This window comes from Cydia strobilella, chromosome 11 (assembly GCF_947568885.1).
Source record: "Cydia strobilella chromosome 11, ilCydStro3.1, whole genome shotgun sequence".
NCBI lineage: Eukaryota > Metazoa > Arthropoda > Insecta > Lepidoptera > Tortricidae > Cydia > Cydia strobilella.
In genome coordinates, this window is record NC_086051.1 from 4,592,315 (window position 1) to 4,614,107 (window position 21,793).

General features: G+C 36.8%; 1 protein-coding gene across 5 annotated transcripts; it reads right to left on the reverse strand.

The window, feature by feature from the left end:
• Positions 1-369: 369 nt before the first annotated feature.
• Positions 370-20,233, reverse strand: LOC134745342 (longitudinals lacking protein, isoforms A/B/D/L-like). Of its 5 annotated transcripts, none has more exons than XM_063679362.1 (6): positions 19,999-20,230; positions 19,287-19,496; positions 18,558-18,815; positions 15,223-15,460; positions 9,124-9,195; positions 370-2,780 (listed from the first exon to the last, which is right to left on the reverse strand). In XM_063679362.1, the coding sequence occupies exons 2-6, from the start codon at positions 19,458-19,460 to the stop codon at positions 2,419-2,421; spliced, it is 1,104 nt and encodes a 367-aa protein (XP_063535432.1). In that variant the 5' UTR covers positions 19,461-19,496; positions 19,999-20,230; the 3' UTR covers positions 370-2,418. The 5 variants fall into 5 exon arrangements, with proteins under 5 accessions (XP_063535432.1, XP_063535427.1, XP_063535428.1 ...); XM_063679357.1 differs by lacking the exon at positions 370-2,780 and adding an exon at positions 3,498-5,539 and having other exon boundaries at positions 19,999-20,229; XM_063679360.1 differs by lacking the exon at positions 370-2,780 and adding an exon at positions 5,776-6,497 and having other exon boundaries at positions 19,999-20,225.
• Between the last annotated feature and the right edge of the window lie 1,560 nt (positions 20,234-21,793).

Genomic DNA, 21,793 nt, shown 5'->3' on the forward strand with positions numbered 1-21,793 from the left:
CATTAATTTGCTTTATCTACAGGTATATCTATATCTACCTCCTTATATTATACATGCGACCATTTAAACGTTGTTCGTTTCACAGTATTCGATCAGCAAAGTCTTATTTACACAAGAAAAATGGCAGGCCTAGCACTAATTATTCTAGGTAATATCTTTGAAGTTTTCTCGAGAGTGGTAGATGTTGACGCAAAATGTAAAAGACTACCTGCAGACCAAAAAACAAGACTGATCCTAGTTACAAGTTTTCAGAATACTATAGGTATATTTTATCACTTATCATGCAATGTTAGTGTTTGTTAGTTTTGTATCCCACACAATTCGTCCCAATCCTCCCAAATTTGACCATTAGCCAGTGAAACCAAAGAATCAAGTATAGCAACTTTATTAAAATACAAAATGGTTATACAAATACAATCAAATGCATTTAATCACTGTAACTTCATCAACAGATTACACTTGGTTCTATCACCTCGTAATATACTTACTATAGGCAGTATTTAGATTTGTTCATTAGCAAATGCCCTAATTTCACACGCGCTTTGAAAACCCATAATAATGCTGCAATCTGTTAGTGAGAATGTATAATTGTATATAACTGTCTCTTTCTAACAGATGGCAGATTCCTGCACTTTTTAACCCGTGCTGAATAAACGCTCATGTGAAAGAGGGGGCAATACATCACTAGGATCATGATCTTACCGATAATTAGAAATACATACATTGGTTTTACTATATTTTGTCGCTGTGTTTTCTACGCGTATTGTCTGCAAAAAATACATATCACAGTTATGAGAAATGCTGTACTTTCCAAAGAAGTTAGCTTCTTCAAGAGGATCACTATCGTCAAACTAACGCTTCTGTTTTTGAACTAGTTTAGAAACTGGAACGTTTTAAACCCTAATGACTAACGATTGACGGCACTTAAGTTTTATATTGACAAGATTGCGTATGGTTGTACCTACTGTGAACTTTACATTTTGATTGTATGATGGTAACTCCGGAAATAACCTACGATGGTACCATGTTAACACTAAATCAACCAACTTTTGATTATTTTGTTCACATTTTTTTATAAACTACTGTAACATGGTACCGAAACTAATCTTATAATAATTTCTAAATGGTAATGAATGTGTAAATATTTACTTAAACTACGTGGAAGAATATTTGAACTTCAAAAAATTTGATTGTGCACTAGGTATCGATACGATTAACGCAATTTTAATGGCAGTGTCTTCCGTTTCAACGATTAAAATCAACAATTTTCATAAGGCACTTCTAGCTATTGCAGGTCTGACCTAACAACCATGATTGGCCCCAAAAGGAGTAATTATAATTACAGATAAAATCACAAGAACGCATCAATCAACAGACATACAATTCCAGGAACTACCGAGTTTGTCAATTGTCCACTCAACCGATACACGGCTAAGAGTTTTAACATAAAAAATCCTAGATTAAGATAAAATAAATGCATTAGACGTAAAAGAGATCTAAAAATAATAGAAAAATTAACATAAGTGAGTATTACAATATAATGGAACATGCATTATGGCAGAGAACTAGAGCTTGCTTACTAAGCGGTAATAGCTTCATTTTAATTAACACTAAAATATCATTTTATATAATATACGAGTCGCACATCTCAATCACGATTTCTATGCATCTCAACCAAACGGTTGTCAAAATACTTAACAAAATGTGGCAAGTTGTACGTACACCTCAGATCTGACGATACTGAAATTTTATTCTAAATTGTACGATTGTTTGTACGAAATCTGTTAGCGATGCTGATAATAGTAACTGTAATTGGTAACAATTTGAAACAAAGAGTATGTAACATCAAAGCTCCAAAATCACGGAACTTACGCCCTAGTACAGGAATGATAAGATTACATAATAAATGCTGTACATAAAATAGTAAAAAGCGTAACTATACAAATCACTTCATCTTAATCTTATTGTATACTCGTAAATGCAACAGTTTCTTACACTGTCGCAATTAAACTGCAACTAGTGTGAATACTATGAGTAACTTGTCGTTTGTAGTATCTTATTGTTCATCACTCGTTGATGTCGCATTAAGTGGGTAACGATTATAGGCACCATTTGTGACCTAGCTGACGTCTACATCTAACGTGACTGCCTCGTGCCACTATCACAAATAGATTTCATCACAATTATCACAATCAGGAAAACTTCGGATTTTTGATAAGATTCTTTTCACGTTTTGACTAATATATACTTCTCACGATTTAATAACTGTAAATATTAACATCGAAAATTCGAAATTGGTCCTTAGTACAAAAATGTGTCAAAAAACATCAAAAAAGGCTGTAACATACACTAACATCAATACAGTTTCAAAATTCTTATAAAAATATGGAGTATTTAATAGTGACTATGCCGGTCGCGCTATGTGCAAGCGTCGACGTTATCCTGCTTTATGTACTGCTCCGGTTTCATGTGGACTTCCCGATGCATGCGCTCCATGTGGCGCGCGATATGCATCTTCTGTTTGGCGCGATATACGCAGTAAGGACACTGGAATTGCGGTTCCTTCCCGCACTCCCACTTCTGATGGTTGCGGAGGGAGGACTTGAGCTTGTAGACGCGGCCGCAGTCGGGGCAGGTGAAGCTGGGCTCCCCCGGCGCGGGCGGCAGCTGCGGCCCGCTCACGCGCATGGACGCCACGAGCGGCAGCGCCAGCCGCGCCGACCACTGGTCCCAAGACAGGCCCCCGATCCTAGTGAAAGACACGTCCTCCGGCACGGCTCCTGAAATCGCCACAGACGTCATAAAACGATCACACGCGAACACACAGACACGCAACATTCAACATTCCCGTGTGGTTAAACAGTTACAAGCAACGTATACATGTTATATACATAATAAAATATACATAAATACAAAACAGATACATAAACTATAGAAGATATCTACTGTGAGTATCCACCGAGTGCTGTGATGAAAGCTTTGCAAAGGAAAAGTAAAAAAAGAAACAAAAAGGAAATCATAACGTTTATTTTTTTATGAATAAAATTGTTCGGTGAAGGTGTATCGTCGTTCGGATCCGTTTATTTTTATGCATATCTAAACCGGCATCATCGGCACGCGATGCTAAGGAATGGTGTTACTGGACCGATACGGTTCTAGTCACAACTCTAACAAGTTTGTTACTTAAAAGTAGTCTCCCGACCCATGGGTTTTCTTGTCTACCTGAAATTATTAATTATATTAGTATGAACGAAAAAAAAGAAAAAACTGAAACATGCAGTTGAAAAATAAGCTGCGATGGGTTCACATTTAACATGCAGTACATGCATTGTTAATCAGGTGTAAATATTAAATGACAAGACTTACCAGTAAATATTACCTTTCATAAATAACTTGTACTTTTAACATGTATTTAAAATTACCCCTTAATTATTACATGTTTTGTTGATAGGTAATTAATTAACGTTTTCAAACAGAAATAAAAAGAAAACAAATGGTTCATATATATTATAACTATATTTGATTAAACGTTTCTACCAAATAAACCCCAAAATATTCATATAAAAATCACACTAATTAATCTAGTTCTCCAATAAAATTAACAAACAATTTAAACGACGTACCATTCGTTTTGAATATAATTCATGCTACATACATTCAGTGTCCAAGAGCGTAATAAATATATGATGGGAATATTGCATATTTTAATCAGAACAGTTTGCATGCTTGGTTGTATGACTTGAATGTTTCTACAACAATAACTTCTTATTTCTTACCATCACGTTAAATCTAATACTGACTTTGGTCAAATAGCTTTGTTATCCTAGTTTAACAAAAAATATCAACAGTCAATATGTTAAACAAAACTCGAATAGGTTATTGCAAATAAATATCAGTTAATATCAAGATAACAATTTACATAATTTTGAACACATTTACTATCCCAGTTTACCGAATAACAACAATATCAAAAACACCATTAAGTATTATAATATTATAACTACAGGTAACATTGTAGGCACATTATGGATGAGCTTTTATTACCTAATCTTGTTAAAAGCAATAGATTCTCAGTATAGTGATATATTTGCTCGGTGGAATAGCCTCGTCAACAAACTCAATAATTCAGACAGTCACTTGAGAGATCTATTGTTTTCCTATAAAGGACTGCAAAAGCAGCTTTATAAACATTATCCTTACACTAATAAATAAACAATTTAAATTAATATAACTTTGGGTTTGCTACAAAGGTGTAGAGATAGGAAGACAAGGTAATAAATAATGGTCCCTCGAATGTAAACTCTAAGTTAGGAAAACATAAACAGAAAAAATAAATTAAACAGGCTAACAACGACTTGGTTAATGGATATAAGACTTGACCATCAAAAATTATAATAAGTTTCTACCCGTGAGAGAAAGATTAAAGAAAAATATAACCTACAAAACAATTATATATATTTTTACCTAATTAACTAGTCATTCTAATATCATTGCACTACGATTAACAAATTTGGAATTACATAATATTCCTTATAAGGAATGGTTGATTATAAAACTAGACAAATTCGAGCTAAATATGGTATGAAAATTTATTGCTTTATGTCAAGTCCGATTAATATCAAAATATTCGCTACTAGATTCTATACTTTCATTAAATATATCGCTTTGGAAATAACGGACATTAACTCTAATATATATCCGACCTGGGGCCGTACTCCCGATAAAATACTTGGGTCAGTCTTAACTACGATCATAAACTCTAACAAAAACAACAAAATTAACGCTAATGCCGTTAGGGAATGTGCACATTACAACTATTCTCAGTGTATATAAACTCTTAACAAAAAAGTTAAAATATAAATAATAATATTATTGCAGTACCGATTTGGTTAGGTATCTACTTTGGTCGAATGAAGTCTAAACTAGATTGAAGTTTTTTTATTACGCCTGACTTTGTTGCTGGCGTAGATGTACCATTCGTTGTTATGGTGCTTACGAATATGAACGCCAAGATTGCCTCTCTGTTTGGCCTTGTAGGAGCAATAAGGACACTGATGGGCTGGGGCTTTGCCACCACATTCTACGTTCTCATGACGACGCAATGTCGACTTCCACCGATACTTCTTACCGCAATGCCGGCACTCGAACTGACGGCTCGCGTCGTCCGAGCTGTTTCCGTCGCGGCGCGCATATTTCACCTCCGCCTTGTTTTCTTCGTGCTCATCGCCCGGCACGGAATGGTCGTAGAAGGCCTCAGTGTCCTCGGGCAGGACGATGTCATCCGTATCGTCGTATTCCTCAGAATCTAGCTCCTCGCGTTTTGTCGCATTGTTGTTCTGCAAAAACGCCTGTTGCAGCAGATGGGCTTTCAGGTCGTCGGGAATGGCGGCCAATGAGTCTAGAGGATGCTTGGGCATCATGGGGGGCTTGAGGATGTTGGTGACCTGGATGCAAGCCGGCACGAGCGCGGCCAGCCCGGGCTGCGCCTGCGCCGACAGCAGCGACAGCAACGCGGACGGCAGCCCCTCCTTGTGCGACTCTGAAATCCAATATATTTAACATGTTGCAAAAATAAAAACAAAAGCGCGACTACGTACTGTTAATACTACCAGAGGCTAAAATAAATTAAGGAACCAAAGAAATGCGTTATAATAATAAATTAAAAAAATAATAATCTCTGTTAGAAATAAGGCGAAGCTTCTAATCATGCAGACATGCACAATCTCGAGATTATCTTCCCATAAGAGGATCGGGCGACGAAATGAAAGGCCCGGCTACCGTAAGTCGTTTAATAGCTTTAAAAAATATCGAATATCATTCATTATCAATAATACATGTATACGAGGCTCATATAAAATTAACGTTTTAATATCATCTAAGGAAGATCGAAGAGTTAAGGCACTAGTATAAAGCACTGAATATGTTTTGATATCACTCGACGCGTATGGGCGTGGAGAGGGGCGCGGGGTCTTGCGACGGCGGCGGGGGCGGGGTGGGCGAGCGCGGCGGGCGGTGCTCGGGGTGCTTGCGCTCCAGGTGCTTCTTCAGCTCGTTGCGGCGGTGCTTGCTGTACGTGCAGTACGGGCACTTGTACTGCGGCTCGCGGCGGCACTCCAGAGTTATGTGACGGACGAGGTTCTTGCGCGCATTGTACACGCGCTGGCAGTTGGGGCATTTGTATTTGTTGGCCTCCGTCTTGTATTGCGCGCAAGGTAAGTTAGCGGGCGGGTCGGTCCGGGGGAAGATGTTGTAGCGCGACTCTCTTTTCGTAGTTTTCGGTTCCGATTTCGGCTCGGGCTCGGCCTTGGGAGCTTTAGGGGTGGTGGGCGGTTTAGGAGTTTGTTTGGCCGGCTGTCGCTTGTTTTCTTTAGTCTCCTCGGGCATGATGAGCGAGTTGGGCGAGGTGACGTTCTTCAATACTGCGAATGTGGTCGCGGTCGGAGGCTCTTCCACCACTTTTTTACTACGAGTCACCACTCTGTTCGGCAATATCAGTCCTGAAAGAGAAAGACTAAATACAGTTTTTCGCTTAGTTGCGAATATAAATCATAATTGTATTAAAAAAAGCGTAAATAAAAACAAATGTGACGTAAAGAAAACCATATATTGAAAGTAAAGAAACAGTATAAACTAAAAGTATCAAAAGTTTTAATTTTATAACAAAAAACAAATTTCTTCTAAATGTTTCAACAATATCCAACCTACACTGCTACACATTTAAATCAGATGAAATTAATGAAATGTAAAGTGTAGTTTATGAACAACGTACCTAACACCTATATTATTAATCAACAATTGTAAATATTTATAAGGAACATGGCAGTTTACTCGAGATCAAGTTCTACTCTAAATTAACAGGAACATAATGTATCTATAGACACTGCTAAATAACTAGAAAACAAGTTTTTTAAGTGGCAAAAATCTATGCATAATTAAATATTTGAAAAAAAAATCAACAGTAAAAAAATAGAAAAAAAAAACATGTGTCAAAAGGTTAAATCCACAATGTCACGGTTCTTCTTCATTCTTAACTTTTTTTAAAATTTCTTGGTACTCTTGCAGCCAATTAGGATGTTTATGAGCAATATGACACATTAATGTTTTCTTTTGTGAGTATTTTTTACCACATTTGTCACAGCCAAATTGAGGACCCGTTACACATTCATACTTTTCGTGCCTCAGTTTATTTCTTCTATACTTGTACAGTTTTTTACAAGTAGAGCAAGAATAATGACTATCTTTGTCAGCAAGTATTGGTTTTCTTCCCCTTTTTTTAGGAGGCATCACTTCCGATTCCCTCTTTAAAGGTTTTGGTTTTCTTCCCCTTTTTTTAGGAGGCATCACTTCCGATTCCCTCTTTAAAGGTTTCCTTCCTCTCTTAATGATCATCATGTTCTCTATGGCTGCTTGTTCCTGTCTAATTTCTAGTCCTATTGCTTTCACAAGTTCTGAGCTCTTAAGATACCCTCGAGTTATTGGAAAAGAGGTTTTTGCGTAATGTAGGTCGTTAATGAGATTTATGGGTCGTTCTGGAAGGTCAAAGAATGAAAAGTAATAAATAATGATAAGTAAAAAGATCTACACAAAGTTAAAATGTGCATAGAAACATAAAAAATAAGAAGAAAATTAGTAAAGTCGGCGAGTCAGTTTAATACTGTGTTATCACTGTGCTATGAAACTAAGACAGGAACAGTTAATTGGGATTAAGAATATTACAAGTGGTTAATATTAGAGTTAAGTATAGTTAACAGCTTGGCATGTGACAGGTAGGTAGGATTTCTGGTCCCTACTCAGCAATTTGATCCTAACTAGTCTTTTAAATCAACATGTTTGTAACGCTGTGTACTGAATCATATTATGAGACTAAATGAAATGCGCATCCAATATCATCGGGTTCTTTACGTCGCGACATGCTTTCAATAATCTCAGGATTAACCTAGTTGCGGACAATGATGTTTTTCGTCTAAAGAACATGCACAATAAATGAGAACGCCTATAAAATCGATTGATGATTTAAAACATGAATCTATAAAAAATAAATCTGCAGTGAAATCACATGTGAATGCAAAAAATAAAGAAATAATAAATAAGATAAATAAGCCACATTACCATCAAACTACAAATTAAATGAAATTAAGGTTTACCTTGTTCCATCAGCCGCTTCCAAGGCACATCCAATCTTCTATAAACAATAGTAATAGTTTGTGTCACTATCTGTGCCAGAATAAAACTACCGCCGAGCGATAGTTGCACGTAACCCGCTAGCTTTTAATAGCCAAATATAATCGAAGGTGAAGTGAGGTGTTTGTGCACATTTATCATGAATCTAATTCATATGAAAAATAAATATGTACGTGTATAATAAATATGAGAAAATTTACTTACCAATGAGCTCACTCCACATTAGGACAAAGAAGGTTAGCACTATTGAAAGTTAGTTATTACATATGCGAAGTACAATACAATATCTATGAATAGCAGTAAGCATGCAGTGATCTACTGGCGACCCCACGACAAAGCGAGTACATAACGTCATACACATTCAAGTGGAAACAAATGTAAAACAAGATCAACTTACCTTATCATTTACCTCACCTTTTTAAAAAGGCTACAGTATAAAAACCTTTTACCAAAATACCTTTACCTGTTGCACTGAAATATTTTCAAATTCATATGGATACAGAAATATAAATTGTGATAAGATTAGTAATTTATAATACTAATATTAGATACTAATTAATATATGGTTGAATTTTCACATGTGAAAACACTAGCACTCTTTCCGCCGTCGTGAAATATAATATTTTATATATAACAAGATAAATAGATTATTTAAGCAATGACTGTTTATCTCATCAAATTATGGGAAGACATTGCGCATTTCATCCGTTCCTTAGACGTCTGGGACAATGGACTTTAGTCATCCATACAGCAAAAAAAAATCTTAAGCAAATTACAAATATAAAGTGCATTGTCCCAGAATACCAAACTCAAGTCCAAATAACACCCTGCGTCAGCATGATAGAGTAGGTATGTATTCAAGCACAACGCTACGCAAGGTGTTTTGGTACAACGTTGCCGGCATGTCACCGGCAATGTTGCCAGAGTCATGTGCGGGCTTACCTTGCGAGTCTCGAACACTGTCACTTGAATTCATGATTTCATCCTGAGATCTTTCCATATGCCATTGAAAATCTAGAAAGAAAAATAACATGATATAGTAATTATAAAAAAATACATCTTTAATACAGACATTTTTGATAACTTTTGTACTTGTTAAAGCATCGTGTCAAATAAACTTATCATTTTAATTTTTTCGAATAATTATTTCCATAAATATCTGTTAAATCACGTACCTACTGGTTGGTACCTAATGTCAAATCATATACAATGTGTTTGGACAGCTATAGTGGAGCCCTTAAGCAAGTATATTTTATCGACAGATCACCCCTTATCTAATTACCTATGTTTTTTCAAACACCAATTTATGGCGCCAAACACTTGACGGACTTTGTAAATTAACAATTATCTGACCAAATATCAGTTGCACATGTATTGTGCAAAAGAGCTGTCATTCGGTACTATGCGGTAGCTTAAAAACTGGGACATCATTCCAAAATGCTATAGAAGTTTCATAATTCATAATTCTTTATTGCAACCATGGTACAGTATAGATGTAAATTATAACATACAATGTCTCACATGGACCCTGTAAGGGCACAGCATATCAATAGCTTACTCATAACACTTTATTATTATATTTTTTATTGTATTGTATGTAGCAAATTATTAATTTATCTAAAAAAATATCAGGTCATAAAACAATTATTCTAATTACACATGAGATCATTAATAAATGTATTATAATAAATAAATTATTGTACAATATTCATATTATAAAATTGTTTTGTTATAAATTTAGGTATGTATGTCATAGTAATTTAAGTAAGTATGTCATTGTTTTAATAAATTACTTAGAAGGTGTCTGTAACATTATCATTAAAAAAGTCCTTTAAGTCGTAGTAGCATTTACTTATTAGAAAGTCTTTCAACATTTTATTAAATTGTTTCTCATTTGCTTGAGCTTTAATGTCGTTTTTAAGGTGGTTATATATTTTAACTGCCATGACGTTTGGACTTGTACTATGGAGTTTGAGTTTTAGAAGTTGACGGCAAAGCTAAATCATGTTTATACCTTGTTTCGAAGCGTCGGGGCTGGTCTACTAATTTTGTAAATAGTTCCGAATGTTTTCTTACGAATTTACAGGTTTCAAAAATATACATCGAAGTTAGGGTCAGAATTTCGTAGTTAATGAAATGTGGTCTACAGCTCGCTGGACTCCTAATATTCGCGAGGATGCGTATGCATTTCTTCTGAAGTAAAAATAAATCATTTACGTCTGTGCTATTTCCTCAAAGGATAATACCATACTTGAGCCAAGAGTCCTTCATGTCGTACGACCTAGGAAATAAGTATTTATATGTTTTTATGTAATAGGTAGTTTACTAATGTAGTTTTATAAGTGTCTTGTAACTAACAATTTATGGATCTCAGCTATCTGAAAATAAATATTTTTTTTATTTTTTTATTTATTTATAAGCATAATAGGCTATTTTTGCCGATTGTAGAATAGTCGTTTTTTTTTTAATTCTTGAGAGAATTATGCCTTGAGGGGCATATATGAACTTAAGCATTTTATTCTTGATTTTCGTAACATGTGCTTTCCAGTTTACGCCTGTATCGATATCAAACCCTAGAAGGGTTTCTACACTACAGTTTCCATAACTACTTCAAAACGAATTAAAGAAAAAAATCGTCTAAAACACAGGAATGAATTTTATCGACAAATCACCCATTTGTCGATAAAATTCATCGTAATACACGTTGTTAACGACTCCACTATAGCTGTCCAAACACATTGCACAGAGCGTCTGATATTAAACCAAGACAATACGTTGAGGACTCGAGGCTTCAATCAATAGCTTGGAGCTATCAGTCCTCGGTGTATTATTATTGTTTACTTCAGGTACTGTAGAAACTACAAGTCTTGTATTACAGATTTATATCGAAAATAACTATGAACACATTTGGAATATGAATAAGTTTTTGTTATTTTTTTGCATTAACCCTCTGCAACTGTGGTGACTTTTTTAGAGAGACTACTGATGTGGAGTCTATCAGACCTCATTTTCGATAATTCATTAAAAATAAGCTAATGGCAAAATGGTAACTATTGTTTTATCAATCGATTATTCCATTAATAATTTAATAAATTAAATTGTAAAATGGGTTTAAAAACAATAATAATACATAAGAAAAATATAATAAATTTTAATGAGTTCACAGTTTCTTACAATTTGTACTAAGGCTCACAAAAAATTATAAAAAAACTAAACAATCAACAACTTCTAGTAAATTAATAATTTTCCTACTTTTTAACATTGTATTTATACCTGAAAGAAAAATTGAGAAAATCTAAAGACGGAATAAGGCAACAATCAGTCCAGGTTAGTACTTATTTTAAAGGTTTTCCCTCGATCAGCCATCTAAAATATAATTATTTATGTGGTTTGGTTTCTCAGACACTATAGAAACATATATATTTTTATGTGGTGACGTCTGATAAACACTATTCACACTATGGACAAGTACATAATTTTATGAAGTGAGGTCTGTCAGACCCAGGACTTATTGCTTTACTCACGTCTGTGGGACACCCACAGCTCATATCTCCCGGTCTGTGCACCGCATCGCCACACGGGCGTCACTGTCCGATGCCGCGAGTCGTTTTAGGAAGGTAATGAGCGAGACAGAGCTATATCGCGCCATACGCCGACATACCAACAAAAAGTTTATTTGGCGGTGTCTGACAGACCGCACATCAGCTGCAGAGGGTTAATAAGCCTTGTAAAATGCAGTCACATACATATGTGCATGTTAAACCTAAAACGTTAAATCGCGCAGCTGTGACGGATTTGAATGATAATAGAATATTTATGACCCAAGTTATGATCTTTTAACATTGTCTGCTTGCCCTTGCTTGAGATAGTAAACTAATAGGTTGGTTTCACGGCAATTGCATGGGCAGTGATAATAAATGATGCGGCTTAGAAGAAAATGACACAAGGTCGTCCAGTGAATATATACTCATTTTATTAAGTGAATTTATTGAATAATAATAATGAGAAATAGAAACCTTTACTTTCATGAGTATAAATAATTTCATATACATTTTTTCTATGAATCAGAATGTGCCTGTCAGAGATGTTAATTATTTGAAATAAATGTATTTGAAATACAAATACTAAATATAAAATACCCATTTTTTTATTTTGTATTTTAAATACTTTTATCGAAAACTATTTTGTATTTTATTTCAAATACTAAAAAGTGCACGTATTTTGCATTTTGAAAAACTATAAAATACAAAAGACTTTTTGTAACTTTTTAAGGTAAAACGGATGGTACTGGAACCGGGCGCGTGTATACATTCGACGCGTTCGAAAGAAAAGCAATTCTATTATTCTATCTTTCTCTGTCTCTGACAACTCTAGCTGTGATGTGACATTGACAACACCTTCGGAAGCGTTTAGTTTAATGCTTTATAAAAACGCACCCATTTTCAGTGCTGCCAACAAATCAGTTAATGTGTGTGAGGCGCTTAATGGGCTCTACAGACCTTGCCAACTTTCGCATATTAATTTATTTCGATACTTTGCCGGCTAAGTAAGTCCAACAAATTCAATCAGTTAAACAAATGCCGCAGTGTATTTCGAAATTTTATGCAAATAATATTTATTCGAAATGCGTAGAACCTATAAATTATAATTAGGTGCAACTAATATAATCAAAGCCTGTTTGAACAATTAGTGGTACTGAAGACATCATTAAAGCCTGCAAAGATTTAAGGTTTTATTTAAGTTCCTTTACCTTACATTTTCACCTTTACAGAGTAAGGTATTTTATTTGAAAAAGTATTTTGAAAATACCTATTTTGCATTTTGAATTTCAAATACCTTTTAGTGAAACTATTTTGTATTTTTATTTAAAATAGGTAAAATATCAAAGCATTTGCATTTTTTATTTAACTACACTACCTATTTTTGACATCTGGTGCCTGTACACGTCAACTTTTAAAACTGTGGTCTAGCTAAATATAAAAAAAAAAAAGGCCAAGTGCGAGTCGGACTCGCGCACCGAGGGTTCCGTACTTTTTAGTATTTGTTGTTATAGCGGCAACAGAAATACATCATCTGTGAAAATTTCAACTGTCTAGCTATCACGGTCCATGAGATACAGCCTGGTGACAGACAGACGGATAGCGGAGTCTTAGTAATAGGATCCCGTTTTTACCCTTTGAGTACGGAACCCTAAATATGCCTTAAGATTCAAAAAGAGATAAGTTATGTTCACGAATTAATAAACTTAAGTTAATTAGTAATAACGATTTATATTAGAATGTATAGGAATAATATGAGCCAATCATAACATTTGGTTGGTACTCAATTAGTTCAATTACCAGCAATAACTTGAATGGTGTAAACACATATGTCCTTGAACCAACTTCTATTGACATAGTTGTACATACTGTAAATGTAGTGTAGGCGGTAGTTTTACACGTTTTTGCACACTACAACACATGTGGTGCACTTATGCTTTGTTTTTAGTAAAATTTGTAGCATACAATTTTTATAGTTGTACATATGTTGGACGCAGTGTAATTTTTTTTTTTCAAAAATGGATTCATGCTTTAATCCTTGGCAAGAGTAACGCGAGTCACCATTTTATTGCGTGTTTCTTTTATCCATGTTGCAAAATTGAAGTGTTCCATGCATTCTTACTTCTTACATATATTGATATTTAAAATGGTAACTCGCATTACTATTGTTATTATTATTGTGTCGTCATGTACCTATTTGTATTATGGGCTAAAAGTCTGAAATAAACGATATTTTTTTTTTATTACAAATTTTCCTGGATTGACCCCATTATGGAGATTTCTTTGATATAAAATGTCATTTGTGTAGTAGGATTGTTATGCCCACCTGTGTGGCTACCCCCAGTTTGGCACTGGCATAAACGCTAGCGTGAACGTAACTTACTTTCTATGCATCTCGCTCGTACTGACATATTATTGAGAGTGAGATGTATAACAGTTGCCATAACTGCATGCCTGCTTATTAAATAATAATAATAATTTCTAAATTTAGTTTACTTTTTGTTTTAAACCTTCAAATTTAGTACCATTTGTAAAATTGTATACTAATTTGCGGGATCCCTCAAATACCGGGATCCCGCGGGACTGAGACTGGCAATCCCGCTGAATACCGGGATTGAATTCTTCATGCGGGATTGCATTCCCTAGTCACTATGGAGGAAACCTGGATCCATCACAACATACCGGAGACGAAACAACAGTTAAAACAATGGGTTGGTCATGGTGAGCCAGCTCCAAAGAAAGCCAGACGCATTCAGTCTGCTGGAAGCGGTGGAAAGATGATGGCGTCTGTGTTTTGGGACGTAAAGGGAATACTTTTAATTGACTATCTTGCCAAGGGGAAAACTATAACTGGAGCATACGATGAATCACTTTTGGATCAGTTACAGGCGGCAATAGCTGAAAAACGTCCAGGTTTGGCAAAAAAGAAAGTGATATTTCATCATGACAATGCTCCGGTGCATTCAAGTCGTGTCGCTGCACAAAAATTATCGGAGTTACGATTTGAACTTCTTCCACACCCTGCTTATTGACCAGATTTGGCTCGCCTCGCCCTCGGGCTATCACCTTTTCCCTAAACTCAAAACATTTCTCTCATGGCGAAAATTTAAGTCCAATGAGGACGTTATACGGGAGGTCAATGCGTATTTTGAGGCCCTTGAAGAGACATACTTCCGTGAAGGCATAGAGAAGTTACAGATTCGTTGCAACAAGTGCGTAGAACTTCGGGTGGATTACGTAGAGAAATAAAATAAATACAATTGGACCCGGTAGGTGGAGCTGCTATCGGTATACTTATCGTCAAAGTGATTTGCTGAAACCAATTTAGATGAAATTTTGTGTTTTGATGAAATAGTGGGAGATTTTTTTCTCTATTTGGCAGCAAAAAATGTTTTTGTTGATTTGGCACCGCCTTCTGGTTTTCCCCTACCAATTCTTCTACAACATATATTGCCTAAGTAGTCCGAGAAATATTTATTGATGTAATCAAGGAGATACTAACTGCGTACGACGTCGTTATGTGCCACGGCTGGGGGCTCCTCGGCCTCCTCGTCCAGCGTGAGATCCTCAACACCTTCTCTTGCGTTCTCCTCCTTGCAAGGGGGCTCCTCCCCATTTCCATGGACTTCTGCGGGCTGTGGTACAGGCGCGGGGACTTCCACGGACATGCGGCGCGCTTTCTTCCGGCGGCGGGTCGGGCTTATGGACCCTTCGCGACTGTCTATGCTACTGTCTCGGACCTAGGACAAGAAAATAATTACTTTACAATGGAGAACTTACTTTATAAAATAATTACTTTTTTACAGATGATGACAGTAACAATTTCGAAAGATTGTCACCAATTTTTTTTATTAATCCTCAGGAAATACCATATTTAGGCCAAATGATTTTAGGTGTAGGTACATAAACATTAGCATAACACGTGTTTTAGCCGATTTAGGGAACAAGAATTAATCACAATATGTCTTGTCATTTGCTTGTGAATTTTGTGATTTTTTAAAAAAGAGTCCCCGGCAAGCTCGGCCGAATTTCACTTTCATGACATGAGATCTAGGTCTGTAATTAGTTTATATAGCTCCAGTTTATAAAACAAACGAAATAGAGCAAAAGCAAGCAAAAAACTTAAATTCGCTGTATTTCTTTAACTGTTGTATCTGAACCTACATAAACGAATTACAGACATAGATATACCTTATCCTATTGTAAGTACAAAGTTTCAGAGGAAACTAGCAACTCATTTTAAAATGAGAGCGTAGCTACGTTTGTATGGAGAACCGAGCTTGCCGGGGACCCTTAATGAAATAAATGGCATAAATATAGATAGTGTATGAAAGTAAATAGATAAGTACTTAGAATAAAGTTCGCTAAATACTAAATTATTGTGCTTGGTATAATCTATTTATTCAATGTGGAAACAGATTATGACAGAGGAAAACTTTTTTCCCTATAAACTTGTATTTTATAAAATTTATAAACATAAATTCTTAGCATTCATTTACTTTACATTCCAGGACTATATATGGAAAGGATGTAGTACCTATGGATTAAACTAAGCAGTATTTTTAATTTCTCATTGCCATTACAACTAATATTCCTTTTCATGTACAGTTGTGTGTAATATAATAGCAGTCAATAGGAAAATGAAAATTAGGGGAAAAAGGTTTTTTTTTCTATAAGACGATCTTCGTGGCAGAGTGTACTAGTAGTCCATCATTTGGACTTTATTGTTGATTTTTGACCTATTACTTGGTTTGTTATGGGCGGCACTATCATTTAGAGCCTCAAGCAAACAAATAAAACCAAGTATTTGGTCAAAAATCAACAAAAAACTCCAAATGATGGACTACTAGTACACTCTGCCTCAGTAGTATGGATCTCCTATACTAACTACTATCACTCGTGTGATAGTAGGGTGCTCCACGGGTTAAACCAGTATTGATATCTCTCATTCTATGTTAGTAATATATATTATAGTATAATGACTAAATTCTAAGAACGGGGATAATCCCAAACCAATGGGGAGAATCAGACATCTTGATCCACAAAAAAGGTGCGAAAGACAATATCAGCAACTACCGGCCAATTGATCATATCCATACAGTAAAACAAGTTATTCAGAAGTATAAAGAGTTCCGGAAACCTTTGTTTATAGCGTTCATCGACTACTCAAAAGCATTTGACAGCCTTAGCCACACCTGCATATGGACAAGCCTGAAACAACAAGGAGTACACGAAGTATACGTGGAGATCATCAGAAAGATATATGCCATTAGCAAAAGCAGAATTATACTAGAATCAACTGGTAAAAAATTCCCGATACAAAGAGGTGTCAGGCAAGGTGACCCACTATCACCAAAGCTGTTCTCCGCTGTTTTGGAACAAACTTTCAGGAACCTCGAATGGGAACACCTTGGCCTTGACATAAATGGCACACGCCTAAATCACTTAAGGTTTGCCGACGACATAGTCTTACCCAAAAACCCAAACCCAAAGGAACTAGAATGCATGCTAATAGATCTAGCAAAACAGAGCAAGGCAGTGGGACTGGAGCTTAACTCAGACAAGACTAAATTGATGACAAATTCTAAGAGACAAGAAATTGCAGTTGATGGCTACATTCTAGACTACGTTGAAGAATACGTATATCTGGGTCAAATAATATATTTCAAGGACCAAATGGATAAAGAAATTGAGAAAAGAATAGCATCCGGCTGGAGCAAATACTGGTCACTTAAGGAAATCATGAAAAGCATCCTAGGTATAAAGATCAAGAGCAAAACTTTCAACGCAGCCGTAAGTCAGACATGGAAGGACGTGTCTGACTTACGGCTGCGAAACCTGGCCTCTGACTAAAAAACAAAGGGATAAAATGGAGGTGGGCAGGTCACACTATAAGATGCAAGACAGAGAAGTGGAGCCAAAGAATTCTAATGTGGCACCCTACCGATGGGGTCAAGAGCGCAAGGCCCTCAATTAACACGATGGGAAGACGAAATTATACGTACATTGGGACCACTCTGGACAAGGGTGGCAAGAGAGAGGAAATACTGGAAGGAGTTGGAGGAGGCCTTTGCCGACAGGCACACTGAACTAAGAGACTTCATATAAACACTCAAAACTACAACCACAAAACAAACATGTTCAGAAAAAAAGGGCTATTAAAAAAAAAATGACTGGGAAAAAGAACCAAACCAATGAGATCAACAGACGCGTAAGACTAGCCTTGGCAGCCTATTCCAACCTCGAGTTTGCCTTAAAAATGAACCTTAAGGCTGAATAAAAAGCACGCATATTTGACCAATGTATCCTGCCTTATCCTGCAAATATCATCAGCAAACAACAAATACTACTCTCTCTCCATTCATTTTAATGCCCTGCAGGTCAGTCTTTTTCCATATCCTCTATCTTTGATTTCCTATGCAACAAGGTTATTTTATTTGTGATAGTTTTGCAGACTTTCTTCATCAGTTCTGCTTCTTATGGTCCTTCTTTCTATCATCAGGCTTATAATGTCTGCCGTGAGCTATTTTTTCCTAGGGATTAATTTCTCTTTCTTCGGAGTTGCTTTGGCGCTCTCCTTTATGGCGTCCCATCTTTCACCTATTTTATTAATTGAATTGTCTCATATATTTATCCTTATACTCTAATATTTTGTCTCCTATTGCGTTACTATATCTACCTGTACATGTCTGGTTAATTGGTGATTAACGCTAATTGCTGCAGCTAACGCGTCAAAATTCCTAATAAAAGATAGACATTGTGTTTATGACATAATTCATATGTGTAGCTTCTATAGTACCCAGTCGCCCTCCTAAAATAATTATATTTTTTACAAACCTGTGGTGGTGGAGATGGAGCACGAGGCGGGTGTGCTGGGGCAGCCTGTGCAGGGCGCGACGGCGGCCGGGACGGCTTGTTGTCAGAGAGGCCCTTGATTTGCAGGGACTCTGCAGCCTTGAGTAAGGCGGCCAGCTGGTCCTGCGAGATGTTCACTTCTCCTCGGTACATGTAGTCCATCATGGCTCTTAACTCTGCATATTTCACATCTTTCAAGATGATTATTGGATGCTTGTCATATTGCTGTGATAGTAAATTCTGTAACAAAACATTGTGTTGTTTGTTGTGTGCAGGTAAACATTCATTTTGATTCTATTGTAAAAAATGTGCTTTGTCTCGTAACTTCAAAGCCTATGTTTAAAGTTGAATAGGTGCATTCCAATTGTTAATGTTCCTAAACAAAATTCCTTTGGTAAAGTTATTTGAAAGTCATTCATTTGTTTTAGTTGGTAATATAAGATCTAGACGTCATTGATGTCATTTAGCAAATCAGTTAATGAGCATCATTGGGTAATGGTAGCCAACAAATGGGTAGGTACTTTGGAAAAGTAGTTTGCAACAACTTTCTGTTGCCAACTCATCTATGCATCAATCTAATATCAATTGCTAAGGCATGAAAGCTAGAACGAAACAACTGAACTGTTTATTAGAGCAAAACTGTGTTGCCTTGTAAGTTAAACACGATAGCAATTGACCTACATTACGTGAGCGCGTTAGCAAATTACCAACCTCGAAATAGGGACTGCACGCCGACAGGACGACTTTGTGCGCCTTTAGCGACTGGCCCTCGGCCGCGAGGGTACAGTCCACGTGAATGCCTTTCTCTAGGAGTGTGTCGAACACAGACACCAGCGTAGACTGATGGTTGTTCCAGCGTAGGCAAAACTGCTGGTCGTCGTCCATACTGCAGTCGTCGATCCACTCGCCGCGCCCACGGTTCTACATCAAAACATTCCCTCATCAACACAATTTATACACCACGCAATAATTAGGCCACTCGGAAACTTCTCCCGACCACAACAAACAACGATTTATCAGTCGCGATTATCACGCGCAAACGCCAATCTTCTCACCGATTCACCTCATAAATGATATCACACCCCAACTTTAACTTTAGGGACCACATACGAGTCGGTCCTAAGCGACGCGGCACTCTCGACACAAAGAAAATGGCCGCTTTTCCAGCACGACAAAAAATAAAATGGCGACGAAAATTCTAAGTTTTACTATTTTCTGGACAAACTTTTCATGACACATATAACAGATTCAAGTTCAACACGGGGCCGCGACACGCTGAAGTTCCACAAAGTTTGAAGTCAACAAAGAAACTTCTGAGAAACTTTACTTCGAAAGTTCACGAGTGGAAATTTTCAAGATGAAAACTCGTAGCGAGCAATGCTTATCGCGGTCGTAACGCTACATCGGAGATCTAAACGCTTACCTTGACTATATCATTAACTGTTGTATGAAGTTTTAACACTGTTTTAGATAATATTGAACTGTTTTAACAATGCTACGATTATAGTTCAGCACATTTGCACACCCGCCAGCTTTCTTGAATGAAAACACCTACTTTAGAGTAGATACTAACTACTATGCTATGTTGCAAGTTTAGAGAAAGGCACCTCTACAAAAATCCAAATGAAGTACAAGTTGGAAGCGACGCAGTGACCCAAAATAAGCTTCAAAATGTTGCCAGAGTTAAATAATCAGAAAGCTTGAAAACAAACATTCATGAAAGCATTACGTTATTTTTCAACTATTTGAGAAATTTGTGCATTGGGATTACATTTTCAATATATTTTTTAAATGTGATTTTCGTCTAAAACAGTCGGCGCTCGTCACTTGAATACCTTTCGATTTCTTGTCCTTGACCTACTTCATGCAAACTCGTGATATCTTTCAATTTAATTAATTTACCATTTTAATAAATCTAAAATATTAATAACTAAATTTATTATTGTTATAAATATAATAAATAAAGTTTAAACAATTCTTCAAAACATTGCCAGTTGGAAAAATAAATAGACGCTGGCTTGTTCCCATTTTATTGAAATCAGCGTCATCTACCGACACAACAATGTATTTTTATAGTTTCTCGCTACTTTGCAATAACCGCGGCAGACAAAAACAACTTAGAGTATGCGCGCACGAACAACTTAGTTGCCAGGCGATTTATTTGTCTCTTTTCGACAAATAAATCGCCTTGCGACTAAGTTGCTCGTGATGCGCGCACGAGAGCGACTTTTGTGTCCGCAACTATTTTGTCTGTCACATCAAGCCTATGGGTAAGTATGAAAGCACTTAGAGAGAAAATTGGTGGGGATCACATTGAGAGACCGTAAAACAAATGAATGGCTGAGACAACAGAGCAAAGTCAATGATGCTATAAAACGCGTAGCCAATTTGAAGTGGGAATGGGCTGGTCATATCCGTCATATAGCACGGAAGACCGATTCGTGGAGCAAACGACTACTCGAGTGGCGACCATGGGGGGAAGAGCGTCCTCAAAGTAGACCCCAGATGCGTTGGGACGACGACATTAAGAAGACTGTGGGGTGGGGAAACAGTGGCTCCAAGTCGCACAGAACCGCGACGAATGGCGCAAAATGAAGGAGGCCTACACCCAAAGGGTAGAAAAAGGCTAAAGAGAGAGAGAGAGAGAGGCTTGATGTGAGGCCCGCGCACGCGCATGTAGCGACGCGACAAGCGGGAGACTTTCTGAGGGCCTACCGCGAACCACGTTCGACCTGTTGCCTCCCTGTCACACTTACATACGAATTTACAAGTGCGACAGAAAGGCAGCACGTCGAACGTGGTTCGCGGTAGGCCCTCTGGCCGACCGGCAACGTCAATAGAACCGGAGCATGAATCTCGCGACTTAAACGCGTAAGCGCCATGAATTTTTCGGCGCTTACGACGTTTTGGTCGCGTGGTACAGGTTCTGATTGCGACAATTTCATTGTTTGGTATGTCGTCTCTAATGTAACCAATGTTATACGTAGGACAAGCCAAGTAAATTAACACTTCCAAGATATAGGTATTCAGAATGAACTAGTGTAAAATTGGCAGCTGTGAGCTGGTTAATAGAATAATAGGTAGGGTAGGTAGGTAGGTAAATTAAAATAGGACGTATTTTTGCAAACGGGAACCAACCCACACCAAATACTCATTGAAAATCGAAATGAAATGTTAAAACAGTTTAGTAAACATTTGAATGATTATTTGGTTTGGTG